The 14,067-nt window shown below is 46.0% G+C and overlaps 1 protein-coding gene across 2 annotated transcripts in view; it reads right to left on the bottom strand.

Annotated features, from left to right (window-relative positions):
- NSG2 (neuronal vesicle trafficking associated 2) overlaps positions 1-13,209 on the bottom strand; it is a 35,393-nt gene extending 22,184 nt beyond the window's left edge. For both annotated transcript variants that reach the window (XM_086471021.1, XM_086471023.1), the window contains exon 1: positions 13,081-13,209. In XM_086471021.1, the coding sequence (XP_086327147.1) occupies positions 13,081-13,209 (129 nt within the window). The remainder of the gene's footprint in view (positions 1-13,080) is intronic.
- Between the last annotated feature and the right edge of the window lie 858 nt (positions 13,210-14,067).

Below are 14,067 nucleotides of genomic sequence, written 5' to 3'. Positions count from 1 at the left end.
CCGTCCTAAAGCAGAGCCTCATTTATTAAAAGCCCCGTCCTAACAAGTTCCACTGAAGCCAATTTAAATTTAGTCCATTTGGTGTCTCATTTATTCAGGCTCCAGATTATCAATATTAATCTCATACTACCACCTTGGGTTTTCCCCAGAAGATCTCAGTGTCATTTGCTGACTAATCCAGGTCCTACTAATCTTACAAAAATGAGGCGTCTTACGCCAACGGAGAAGCCATAAGTGGCTTTTAAAAGGGTACAGTCAAATTACCAAAATTGCATTGTCAGTCTACATTGAATTTATTTGTAATCTAAAATGACCCTAAATATTTTGGGCAAAATGCACCCACTGCAAACACAGAAAAGGTAACATCTAATGCCAACTGTTCCCAGAGGGGACGAGCATCGGGACTGTACTCTGAAACTAACAGCCCTTCAGAGGAGTGAGCACATCCATCACATTATACACAAGAATCTTAGCAGACTACGCATCCACGAGCCTATGCAGCTAAATAGCGTCGTGAGAGCATGCCCGCACAGCCACCAGTATCTTACTCTAGCTGGAAAATGCAAGAGAAGACAAAATGGCCCTGTCTTCAGCACTGGCCAAGAGCTGGAGCTCATCCCTAGCGAGGGAGCTGTGGTTGTCAGCACACACTATCACTGCGCTTCTGCACAGGATTTCCAACCCAGAGACAAGGTCCACAAAGCATACAAGGGTTTGGTGTCATTTGCAAGGCTAAACGCAAAAGGATAGAAAGAACATTAAAGCTCTCGATTCCAGGGCCAACACTTCCACTTTTTGGCTTCCCACTCTGAATTGCAGGACTACGCAGCCATCAGCCTTGTCAAGGTGAAAATTAAACACTCCAGCAGCGGTGACTGGTTCGTATGAGAGTGACAAGAGTGATCCTAAAGCTCTTTGTTAGAAACAAAAAGTCTTGAAGGATTGAAAAAGATTAAGTGATGCACAAGGTTGAGTTACCAGCTAATGAAGAACTTACTTCCAAATGAAGACAGCAAAGTCTGGTTTCGATCAGAGAAAATCCCAGGTATTTAATCCTCCGGCACTTAATGCCATATGAAAATCAGAGTGAGAGAAAATCAGTGAGGAGTCATAAGCCAATTTTCTGGATTCAAATGCAAATCATTAAAGACTGATGAATATTTACATCCTTCAGTGAATCCCTCTCAATAATATTTATTACAGTAGCATTTGCAACATTAAGACTAGGGAAGAAGAGGGGACAAAAAACCACCCAAATATATTTATATTAGCATTTTGGAACGCAGGATTTCTGATGACACCTCACAGATGATGGGAAGTGACACAGGGGGACAAGCTTGATTCAGCAGGTTTGGGATGAACCCTAACCCTACTCTGCACCTACTATTGAATCAAACCCCACTATGCTCTGAAATGCAGTCCAGCACACTGTGGACCAAATAAAGCAAAGCTCCCTCTCCAGCCAAGGCAAACCGGCCCAGGTTAGCTGAGTTATAAACAAGCAATGACCTCATACTCTCACTCAAAAGGAGACAAGTGCACTCAGGACTCCATGCAGCTGGCCCCTAGCTCCCCAGTCTTCTGGCTGGCCTTTTGTAAACCCAGGACAGTCAATTACAGAGTGTCAGCCATCAGCACCTACCCACCAGTGTTCAGAAACTGCACTCATTCTGTCTTCAAACCTACCAGTCACAATATCCAGTTCTCCCAAATTCATGCTTCCTGCTCGATCTTAGTTGCAGACAAAATTTTTAAATATACGTGAGAGCTTTTCCACAAACTCTAACGTTAGGTCTTAATGAAGGACCATGAAGTCAGAATATGTGAAAAAAAAATAAATAAAAGCCTTACTTGTTTCTAGACATAATTTAATTTTCTTCCATTCTTTGTCATTAACACCAGTTTTCTTATGGGCATTTTTAAACTGTTGTTACATTCAACCAATACCCTGCAAGCAGGAAAGTTTGAATTATGCTGCCTACAGGGATACAGCATGATACTGAAAATAAACCCACACAGCCCTTCACAAGGGATCAGAATCAAGTCCAGCAGCAACGTCTATCATGTCTGTGAATAAATAAGTAAGCTCAGTCCCCAGCCAGATCAGAAGCTACTTGAAACACAATTTGCTGACTGTGCCAGCAGTGAAATGTTTGTGTGCGCAGAGCCACAGTCATCCTGCTAGTCAGGGTTTTGCAGTGGTATCAAAAGGCTTTAGTGGCGGAGGTAAGAAGCACCTTTGCCAAACACATTTTGGCGTTGCAAAAGCTAAATATCTGCTCTCCAGAAGTATCTTTATCAGACACCTGGTGGAATTACTCAGCAGAAGAAAGACCGGGCAGTCAGTAAGGTCTCCTCTTTAAAGGAGAGCAGAGAAATAAAATGACAAAGGACAAACAGAAAACCTGTAGTGTGGGGGTAGCATCAATATTGTTGCAGTAACGATAAAAACGCAATTTTGCTGAGGGCACGGGGTGCACGTTTACAAGAAAAGAGCTACCTCTTATTCAGTCCCCTACAGTCTAAATAAATAAGCCTGAGCATGAATCCCACTTCTGTAGCAATGTTCACCCCCTCTCCAGCCAACAAGCTGCCATCAGGACGCCCACGCAAAGGCTTCTGGAAATTGAATTGTGTTCAGCACACTCCCTGAGCCTCCTGCACCAGCGAGACCACCCCAGTCAGGGCTGCCTTAGCAGTACCCAGGCACAGGAGTGAACTCTCCGATGGTAGTACACAGTCACACACCACACCACACCACACACACACACAGTTTTCAGCAGAGCATTTGCTACACTGACAGCCTCCCATGCACATGTCAGTTGTGAGTGTCTCTGAAAGAAGTTTAAATGAGAGCTGGTTGAAACCTAAAAGAACTTTCCTAAAGCACAAAGTGTTAATTTAAGTGCAAATTTAGAAAATTAATTAATTAATCTTATAAAGATTTTTTTTCTATATTTTTAGCATTATTGGGGTTTTCCTATTTTGGTTGGTCGGTCTGTTTTCATTTTCCAGTTTTCGGATTTTGGTTGGGAGGGAAAGATTTGCCTTCCCCCCATTCCCCATTCCCTGCCATCACTTCTTTTTCACCTTTTCTTTCCATTTTGTCACTGAGAAAAAATTCCTGGCAGTAAAGTCTTCTAGAAATTCTAACCAAATTGCTGTTGGAGGTACAGTAATAAAAACCCCACTGACTCCACAGTCAGTGCAATGATCAGCGTTCATTTATCACCGGCTGCCCCAGAGCAGTTCCATCAGAGCCCAGGATCCCACTGTTTCAATGCAAACAAGGTACATTCATCTCACACCACGACAGGTTTCCTGGGACAGCTACTGGCGTTTATTACAAACCACAGCAAACAGAACGATCCTCATTCCCTCTTCTTGTCCCTTTTGTAGCTCTGCTAACTTCAGTAGTTATTCTTGATTGAAACCGGCAAAAGGGAGTATAAAATTGGGGTCCTGTGTCGGTTGCAATTCAAAGCAAACTGATCCCTTCTCTGCAATGCTGTTACAGTGGAAACCAATTGCTGTAAGGGGGCAACTTCCAGAGCTGGCAGCAATGCTTGGCTGTGCTCTGGCCTCCTGAGTACAGACAATAAATGCAATCGAACCAGTGCTTAAATGGACAAGTAGGCTCTTGAATAGTCCCAAAAAAGGCAACTAGTCCCCTCTCCACCCCCACTTCAGAAACACCATTCTGCCTATTCTCTGCACTTGGCTCCTTAGCTCTCGCCTCCTCCCGCATGCTCCCTAAGGCTTGTCTTAACTCATACTCCTCACAGCAAGAAGAGTCTGACTGGTTTAGGTTGGCATCCCTAACCGTGAGCTTACTGGGGCAGAGAATTATTATCTTTAGTCATCTCATGAAGCAACCTGCACACCTGGAAATGAATACTAAAAAGTAAGAACAGTCCCATCAGCTTTTCAGATTGTCCGAGCCTTCACGATTTCTGGAAAAATACCTTTTGAACTCTTGTTCAGACACTTGTCAGTCTTTTGTTATCTAGGCCCTGATCCAGCACCAGCTTGTGCCTGTGCCCCAATTTGTGTGCTGTGATTGACCACCAAAGAGAGCAGCCTCCCTGCCAGCTTAGCCCAGCCCATCTGTAGTCCTTTAAAGTCTGTACTGTGGATGGAGCCTAGCTGAGTACTAGCTCGGGGGATCTCCCTGCAAATTGTGTTGCTGCCGTGACCTGTTCTTAAAAGTTTTCACACTATTTCCCAGAGACCCTCCACATTTAAGTTGCACAGACTGTGCTGTTTATGGCAGAAGCAATAAAGGGGACACAAATAAATTACATGAGACCTTCTTCGTTTTACATCCGAAATAAAATGGAAAGTTGTTTCCTAGATGAAGTTTGCAGACTGATTGTAAGAATACAGGAAGAGCTAAAAAGGCTTCCACAGACCAGCAAAAAGACACATCTAATTACAGGAATCCACACTGCAGTCCTTGCAGCTTCCTCCATAACCAAGTTTATCTAGCATTTGAACTCATTAACTTCCAATTCAGCAAAGCACTTAAGCATGCAAGTAGTCCTATTAACATCAGCAGGATTAGTCAGGTATTTAAAGTTAAATGTGCATTTAAGCGCTTTGGCCAGATCAGAGCTTAAGCTGGCTTCAGTCACCTTCCCACAGCCAGTTATAAAACTGATGCTTAGGGCTCCTGTGGCATTCCTTGGCAAGACCACTCAAAGTGCTCTACGTACCAACAGGACCCCATATCCCCATTATTACTGATGGAGGAGTAGGAAAAAAAGGAGGAAAAAAAGAAGCTTAGTAATGTGCTGAGTCACACCAGCAATTGGTGGTTGAGTTAGAAAGACAGACCACAGCTCACTGCTACTTACAGTGCACCTTAGGTTTTTGTTAACTGAGTGATAACAGTAGCTCCAGCACATTCTCCATATAAATATAACATTCTTGGGATTAGGGGCTAACAAGATATGGCTGGGGTGGGTAGGAAGTCAGACACCCTATGGAAAATGGCAGCTCTCTGCAGAATTGTTGTCCTCAGCCATCCTAGGCTAGCAGATGTACTAACACTCTCCATGTCTTGAAAGGTTTTTACTTTCTGTTCTCTTTCTTGCATCTTCTGGTACCTCATTCCAATCCCTCAAACACTTCTGCAAGAGCTCAGTAGCAGACTATATAGAGAAAGGCCTGTAAAAGTTATAAAAACCCAAACATGACAGGACAACAAGCCATATCTATCATGCTGCTCCACACAAGCAAGATTTTGCTAATGATGCTGTTTGCTAAGACATTTATCGAGTCCTAAACCTAAATGCACTTAATATTCTAGGCTTAATGCTAGTGACACCACTGGAATCAATAGGAAACCTTTCCTCAGCTTTAATGAATGCAGGACCAGGCACCTTCTCTGTAGTGACGCTTTGGAAAATTATAGGTGTGCTGAGGTGAGAAACAACAGATGAGAGTCTGCGTACACCAGCAGGAAATCCATCATCGACAACCTTGAGAAAGTAAACAATAGGAGAGTGCTGGGAAATCTAGAGATTTTGGATGCTGAAAGACAAAAGAAGGCAAGCTTCTAACCAAGTGCACGATATTAAAAGCATTTGCTTTGAGGAAGAAGGAGCAGGGTAGATGTGAAATGTGACAAATGGAAAAATACCACATTAAGCATGGAACCTTAAAAAGGATTTTCCTGCAATGAGATGAAGTAAGTGTTTCAGAAAATGAATTGATACGAATTCTGAGTCTTGTCTCAGACTGGCTAAATGTAACATCATTTATTGCCACTTTATATTTGTGTTTCAGCTGTATGGTTTTCCCTGAAGAAATGAGTAATAATATTTAACATAATTGGCATTGTGAAAACTTTAAATTATTCATTTGGAAAAGGACATGCAGCCCTGCTGTAATTCCCACTTCACTGCCACAGTGCATGTAATATATTGTGGTTCAGGTGCTGCAAAGTGCAAACCATAAAAATTTAAAATACTACTTCCCGGGATTATTAATAATGAAGAGTCTCTCACTCAGAGTGGCTGTCAGATTGACAGAAGAGACAAACAAAATGTATTTCTCCTACCAAAGAGAAAGGTTTCTTCCAAGTTCAAAGCTGGACTTTGTAGTCCCACAAAATGGTTGTAACACCCCCATCAAGTTTCCATGTGTGTTTCCATATGCTCATTTCTAAATGAAAACGAGACTCTCGGCTTCATTCCTTTCCATGCCTTTCTTCATTCCTTGCAGAGAGAGAACAGAAAATATAAACTTACCACTGGCATTGACATCGTGGCTTCCTTTGCTTTTGTTACCCAACTGAGCATCAATAGCTGAGAAACACCTGAGACCAAGTCCCAGTTGTAGCATGCTCTCCAGGTTACTGATGATAGCAAAATGGTGATGCCCAGTCTTGGCACTAAATCTGCTGTGACAGTCAGTTTCTATGCTTATGTGCTACAAGCAAGCCAAGGGATGGCTAAAATTCACCACCTTCTCACACACAAAATTCTCCAGTGACCTACAAGCTCTGATCCTCACGCACAGCCAGCTTCAAAGAGCAAATGAGATGTGCACATTGCCAACTGAATAGCAGCTGAAGGTAAAATACTTAGCAGTAAAAGAGTATAGGAAAAGAGATGGAAAAATCATGTTTCAGGCCTTAAAACAATCTCTTTTTTTACAGGCTTAGGATGAAACATTGATAGATACGAGCAGATCCACACCTACCGCGGCATCCTCTGTTTCTCCTTCGGCCTCTTGCACTGGCTACTGCTAGAAACAGAACACATTGGACTGGATGGACCAGTAATCTCAGACTGCCTGGCAATCACCATGCTACAAATTCCCAGATTTTTAGACAACTAGGTGCTCTGTCCCATCCCATGGGAGAGGCAGCTATGCTTCCAAATCTACAGGACGAACACAGCTCAGCAGGCAGACTTCCCAGAGATTAGTATTAAAATTGGCATTTGGGCTGTATGTAATGGTAGTCCCCACGGCATCCTAGTCACTATTTGAATACCCAAAATGCCTGCAATATCAAGCAGCAAAAAGAAAAAAAAAAAAAAAAAAGTAACATGTAAGAAAAAGATGCCCAAGGATCAAATCCATAGTCAATGAAGAAAGCCACAGTCAGTAGAAACACTCTTGCTTTTTTTTCTCTGTATCAGCTCATCTAATGGGTGTTGTGCTGGAAATGAGTTTCACAGAGGGTGGTAGAAAAAAAGTGGTGTCCTGAATCAGTGCCAGGAGGGTATTCCAGGCATAAGGAACATCACAATAGGACAAAGACAGCAAATGTAATCAGCCCTGGCATCACCGATGAAAGGCAGCACAGAATGCAAAGGCTGCATTGGGAGCTGAAAGGAGCTGAGAAGGGAAAGGCATAGCTCGCAAGCACAAAGGGAGCTTGGAAATTATTCAGCAAAGTCTCCCTACAAATCCCTAGGTGACCATAACCATCAGGAACCCACAGGAGGCTGTGAAGGGGTGACAAAAATTGATTTCAGCAAGTTCAGCCAGGAGAGGGTACAGCAAAGCAGACAAAAGAATCAATCACTCAGCTGTAGTGATGGTAAATTGGCCAGGGTAAATTAGCAGAGCTCCATTGATTTCATCTAAACTACACTGATTTAGACTATTCAAGAATCCTGCCCAGTCCTGCTTTCCAGACCAGTAGCTAACTGGTATGTGGGGTTCACTTCACGGTCTTGCTGAAATAACTTCCACCTGCAGCACTGGGCTTTCATGTTACAAAAAAGAATAGCCAAACATCCATACCCTAACACACTTTTCCCGTGTCCATGTCTGCTGCTTCTGCAGAATGCAGCTCCAGGAATTGCAGTGCAGAGGTAACTGGGTTTAAGGGAGGCAACGGAGCTCACCAAAACAGGCACGAGCTAGCTTTAAGCCACCGAATTCAGCCACTGATAGCAGCGCTATCAGTTAGGGACAGAAATTTCTGCACAGGCGACACAAATCCTGAGATTTTCTGTAGTGAAGATCTGCAGTAGCAACACGTTATCTGTATGCAAGTGAGGCAGCTGAATGCTGCCCAGGTGTCTGCCAAGGCTGCGAGCACATGCTTGGATTGCAGTGCAGTCCTGCCGCGAGTGGTTCGCCGGCGAGCAGAGGTGTTCAGTGTGCTAGGGGAAGGCTAGCCCGACAGCAGCTATGTCCAAAGAAGAGAAGCATGAACTGCCAAGAACCTCAAGTAGGGCCGTCCAAAACATGCAAACTGCATCAAAAAGGTTACCCCAGAAACCCTACACTGCCAGAGTGCGCGTTGCTGCAAATATTTATTACAGCTTAATGAACAGAGGCGCTGTTTGCATTCAAATAAACATTTAGAGGACAAATAGATTTGCACAGTGCAGGAAGGGGACAAATGTCACAGAAGAGGAAGGCTCAGACTTTGATATTTGTGGGGATGAGGCAGAGTATCCTAAGTGGAGAAAGGAAAGGATGGGGAAAGGCGAGACAGCCTGCCCGGTCCTTCATATTTGCAATGCTCTCTCTTTATTCCCTTCCTTTCTTTTATTCACGCTTTCTTTCCCTTTGTATCCCCCTCCTCCCTTTTACTTTTCTGTCCTTCAACTGCCACAATTACTAGCCCTGCCCTGTCTCTCCTTTTGCCATTTGCTCCATCCCACCAAGCTCACCAGCAGCGTGAGCAGGAGCATGGACGCCCACCCCCAGCTGCGTCAGGAGCCCCCCAGACAGCGGCAGGGAAGGCTGAGCTGCCTCTGCCCCACCACGGGTAGCAGCACCCCGAAACCAGCTCCACGCTGCCCTGACGGCACGTGCCTTCGGGCTGGCTAGGGCCTCCGTGGGCTGCTGGGCTTCGCAGAGGGCAGACTGACATCAGTATTTCAGGACAGAGCTGCAAGTAGTCCCCGAGGTACAAAAGCACTCACCCGGCGTACCAGCAATTAAGCCTGCTCAGCTGGCCAGGACAAAACATTATTTTCTGTTAAACCAACAGGGACAGGCTGTGAACACCAGGGACCCTCCTGATTTTCAGGAACCCTTGATTACTCTGTATAAATGCACGGCCTCGGCCACTCAGAGAGGGGTGCGGCCAGGGAGGGCAAGAGGCAGGAGCACGAGATAGGAAAAGAGCAGTTACATCTATTTTTTTCTTTCTTGGATTGGAATGGCAGGAATTTGTCACCAGAGAAATTCTTTCTCAAGCCTCCAGATGCATTCAAAATAAAGAACAATGGACCGCATGATAAGCCTTCTGCAGCCTTCGCCACAAAAGAGATGCCGGATATTTTTTTCAGCCCTGACAATAGATTTCATGCACTTTTGTGTTATGTAAAATTAGGATTTTTACTGCCAGAACAGAGGCATTTCCTGCTGGATTATACTGAAGCAAGCCTATGAGACCAAATGGTCCCCAGTTGTTGGTCTCATTTAAAATTTCAGTGAAACAGTATGGTCCCTGAAAAACTGCATATCTTTTAGCATTATCATTGCAGAGACACGTAACAATTACAGCCGAAGCACTTTGTCTATGCCTAGGAAAACAAGTGAACAGCAAGCCTTTTCCCCTTTGGTCCTAAAAGAAAAGAGACTTTTTTTTTTTTTTTTTTTTGCTTTTTGAATAAGAAGAAATGAAATTCAGAGACATAAAAAGTCAGGTCAAAGGCTTGTCACTGGTGATGGCTATTATTCCTGTTACAGGGATGGATTTCAGCAAAAAGGCCACGCACAAACGATTTAAGAGCATTTGTCTCTGCCTTCTGTAAATGCCGCCCCAGCAAGAGAACAGGGAGCAAGGGAAGTGCTTGAAGATAGTCAATAAATACAAATACACAGCAGGCTTAGCACCCTAGGGGAGAAATTACTGTCCCGGGTACATTTCTCCCCTTGCAGCCATACAACTGCTGACAGAACAACGAGAATGCTGATGCTGCAGGAGGAATAGTACAAGATTTGGGAGGAGACATCCTCGTTTTGTGAAAAAGAAATAGTACAATGGCAAATAATTTTTAAAAAAAAGTTGACAAATTCAAGCCTCCTGAATTCCTGCCTGGATTTTTCCAACAGCATCAAGGTGGAAGTCTGAGGGAGCTGCTAAGCTCACAGCACTTTGAAAAACAAGCCTGTTAGGCAAGCATCCCCAAAAGGACAGACAATAAGTTCAAGCATACCTTCAAGAAAGTGTTTCCCCCTCTCACCCCTCACATGATTTCTTATAATCAGCCACAATTTTCAGTCTGCAGATTCCATGGGGTGCTTTTAAGGATCTGCAAAGCTATGTATACTGACAAACAACAGGTTTGGTTTTCTTCAACATGCATGTAGGTGACTAAGACTCAACTAGAAAAAAGCCTATAAATTAACAGAGCTTGCAAACCTTTGCCATGCAATACACATGTAACAGCAGCTGCGTTGCCCAGCACAGACCTAGTATACGCTTGGATCACCAGCCAAAGCTGATACTACGCCTCCTTTACCAGACAGACTGAAGCTGGAGCAAGTACGCAGCCCACGCTGCAGTCAAACCTCCTTGCTCTGGTTTTGATGCACCCTGGATTGCCCTGGACCCAAGGTTAGATCCAGGTTGAGAGCTCACAGTTTCTTACATGAAGTACCCTCTAATGGTGAAGAGAAGCCCAGAGAGGGAGTATTTAGCAAGGAGGGGGTTGTTTGCTTGTTTATTTGTTTGTTTTCTAGATTTCACTGACAGGAAAATGCCAGGGCACACCAGCTCTTTGTTGCAGCAGCCAAGGCGATGTGACTGGCAGCTGCTGCGGGGCAGGCAGGGAGCCGGGCCGGGAGCATTGCCTCCCTGTGGTTAACTGTGAGCAGCAATGGGTTTGCATTTCAGATTTAAGACAAATGCAGGTTTGCATTTAAGAAAACGAGCAAGCAAAGCCCTTCTGAGTTGTTGCAGCCAGACCCCAACACCAAAGCTGGTTTGGCTCTGGTCATTTATGCAGCAGCCCATACAAGAGGCACAGAAAGCACCTTGGCTTACGCTCTCATCTCCCAAGCTAAAAATCAACTGCTGGCAGGTTTTAGAAATAGACAGAAAAAAGTCAAATCGATTTTAGGGTGGTATTTTAACCCTGCCTCCTGACTGCAAGGCAAGTCCAAACAAGAATACACTCTGAAAGACTTGAAATCCATGTCAACTCTTCCTCAGGCTCACAGTCTGACTGAATTCAGTAGCAGCTTTGCTTTCCTAAGTACAAAGCTGAAATTTCCCCCTATCGCTTAACCTTTGCCCAAGCTTTTCACCTGAGGCTCAGCTCCTTATTAGCAGGTCTTTAAGCAGACCCTTTGCCCTAGGGTGAACTCACCCCAACAGAATCTGTTCCACAAAGAGCAAAGGAAACGGATCGTGAATTATTTTGCTTTTATCATAAATAACCTCTCCTTGCGAACGGAACTCCAGGCCTACTGCACATAGAAGCTGAACCACGGCCTGCAGAAATCAATACCATTGACTCTAATGAGTTCTGAATCACGCTTAGCACTCCTGAAGATACCTCCCGCTCTTCCAGCAAAGAAAAATATGGATGTCAGTAGATGCATTGACAGTAATGTATGCTAATGAAGGTAATGTAACCTAACAACATGTGAATTATTGATGTAGGCATGTTTAAACAGAAAAATCAGCAAGAGATCACACCAGCCCAATACACTCCAGTGTTTGTTCACCAACAGACAATTGGATCGCGGTGGTCGTTGGGAACACTCATTACCACTTTATTAGCTTGAAAGGATTTTTGTTAGGTTACCCATGTCTCACCTGATACTTCAATTTCATGTCGCGGGACGCTGTGTGATCTCAACAAGCCATTGGTACTAGCATCAAATGAGATACTTTTACACATCTGAGCTTTCCTCTGAGCTATTCAGGCATTCATACTGCTTTGTCCGAATTATTTTGCTCAACCTTACTTATCAGAGTCATAGATAAAGGCTGGTTTACCCTTTCATTCACAACAATTCCTGGAAGTGTAACTCTCCTGAATGCAGCAAAGTTGATCCTGATTGCCATGAGGCACATGGAGATGAAACTAGCTCCTTTGTCTGGCACGGCTCTGGTTCCCAGGATGTCAGGGCAGTTGACTCAGCTCTACCATAAAATAAACAGTTTGTCTATCTAGACAGTTTTATCACATCCATCATCATGTTCTTCTAACGTATTTGGAGAAAATTCATTTTGTACTACAGTAAAAACGGGATATATGTTCAATAATCATCAGTGTTAATTTTACAGTTATTCCATTATCCTGTGAGATCTAATCATTCTGCCTGTACTTGCGGGTGAGTTGGCTCCATCTCTGTGGTATCTGGGAACTACATTGCAGACGGGCTTTGTTTTTGTAACGAGTGTTGGGGCACACAGATTTTTACGGTCTCATCATGTCCTCATCAGGTTATGTTGATACACATCATCACTGCCATCGATACAGACGTACTAGTACATACTGCATCTAAAAAACCCAAACCACCAAACCGCAGCCAATTGCCGATGCACATTTCTGGACATTTTAGTGCTGCATTCGGCTCTGAGAGCACTGAGTGGGCAGGAGAAAGCTGTCCCCTGGCCGGAGCCAATCGGGGGGACGAATCCCTGGATTGCTCCATCACCACCCCGTGCACGGGGGAACTCAGCGGCTCTCTTCACAGAAATCAGCATCCCCAAATAAGCTTTGCAAAGCCACGGAGAAGAAAACAAACCTTAGCTGAGATAATTAAAATAGCTGCTTATTTTGGAAGAGTTACCACATTACTCCCAAAGCAGGCAATTAATCTTACTGATAATAACGCATTGAAAACCACTCTTCAGTTTCTCCAGCGCTTGCAAGGCAAACACATTAAGCTTTTTCCAGTTGTATTTATGAAGGAATATTTGGGGTTTTTCTGAGGAGGGAAGGAGTTGGGGGACACCTACATGCTTATTTGCCACATTAAAACAGGTAAACGCACTATGAAAGATAACCCCTTTTTATTTATTGAATGAACACTATGCCACAGTTCATACCATCAGAGACCAGCAAGTCACCAAGGCACTGAGAACCAAGGGGCACGTCTGTGTGCGCAGTCATGCAGGAGCCCCACTCGATTGTGTTTTACCTTTTCCGGAGCCGGGAACTGCAGGTGATTTACTTCCAAAGGTGTGATCAAAGGAACTGTCTGAAAACCATCTTCGTTGGATGGTTGTTTGCTGTTCTTGTCGTTCAAATTACTCCCCAGCTTCACCATCCTCGGACCTTGCTTTCCAGACCTGAAACCGGCAAGACGGTCGCTGTCACCAGGGTAGCGGAGGGTTTCTGCCGTACCCGGCTCGGTTCGACTTAGCGCATCGGTCGCCCGGGTTTCAGCTGCGCCGCGTACCGCACACGGCTTGTCTTCACACCCAAACACCCCTTAACCACCACACACACCCCTCCACCCCCGCCGTGAGCCCAAGCGCGGCTGCTCCCAGCGCACCAGCACCGCACCGGCATCACCAACCGGCAGTGCCGCCGCCACCGAAACGACCGCAAACACCCACGGGGACGGGGCGCACCTCCCACTGGCCCCGGGGGGGTTGATCCCCCCCCCCCCCCGTTTATTTTCGCAGCCCCCCTGAGGGTATAGAAATCCTCCCTTGCAAACCCCTGGGGGGCTCGGGGGTCCCCTCCTCCCAGCTCCTCCGGGGGCGCCGGGGCTCCGGGTCGCGCCGCAGGGAGGGGGGGGATGCTGGGGGGGGGGGGGGGGGGGCTGCGGGCACCCCCCCCCCCCGCCCCGCGCCCCTCCCGCCGCCCCCGAGCCCCTACTTACTGCAAACCACGCGGTCAGCGGCGGCGGCGGCTCGGCCCGGGCGCTGCGGCGGGGCGGGGCGGGGGAAGGCGGAGGCGAGCGGGGAAAAGGTTCCCGTTAGTTCGCGATGGCGGTGCCGAGGCGCGGGGAGCGGTGCTGAAGGGACAGCGCTGCGCCCTGCGCTCGGCTGCGGCTCCGCAAGCGCGACTGAGGGCGGGCGCGGGCGGCAGCTCCCCCCCCACCCCCCCCGCGCCTCACCACCACCCCCCCCCCCCTCCCTTCCCGCCGCCCGCCCGCCCGCCGCGCGCGCGCCCGCCC

The sequence above is a fragment of the Leptosomus discolor genome, chromosome 10 (assembly GCF_034619465.1).
Source record: "Leptosomus discolor isolate bLepDis1 chromosome 10, bLepDis1.hap2, whole genome shotgun sequence".
Lineage (NCBI taxonomy): Eukaryota > Metazoa > Chordata > Aves > Leptosomiformes > Leptosomidae > Leptosomus > Leptosomus discolor.
Note: the sequence above shows the minus strand (reverse complement) of the source record. Positions and strands in the feature narration are given on the sequence as shown.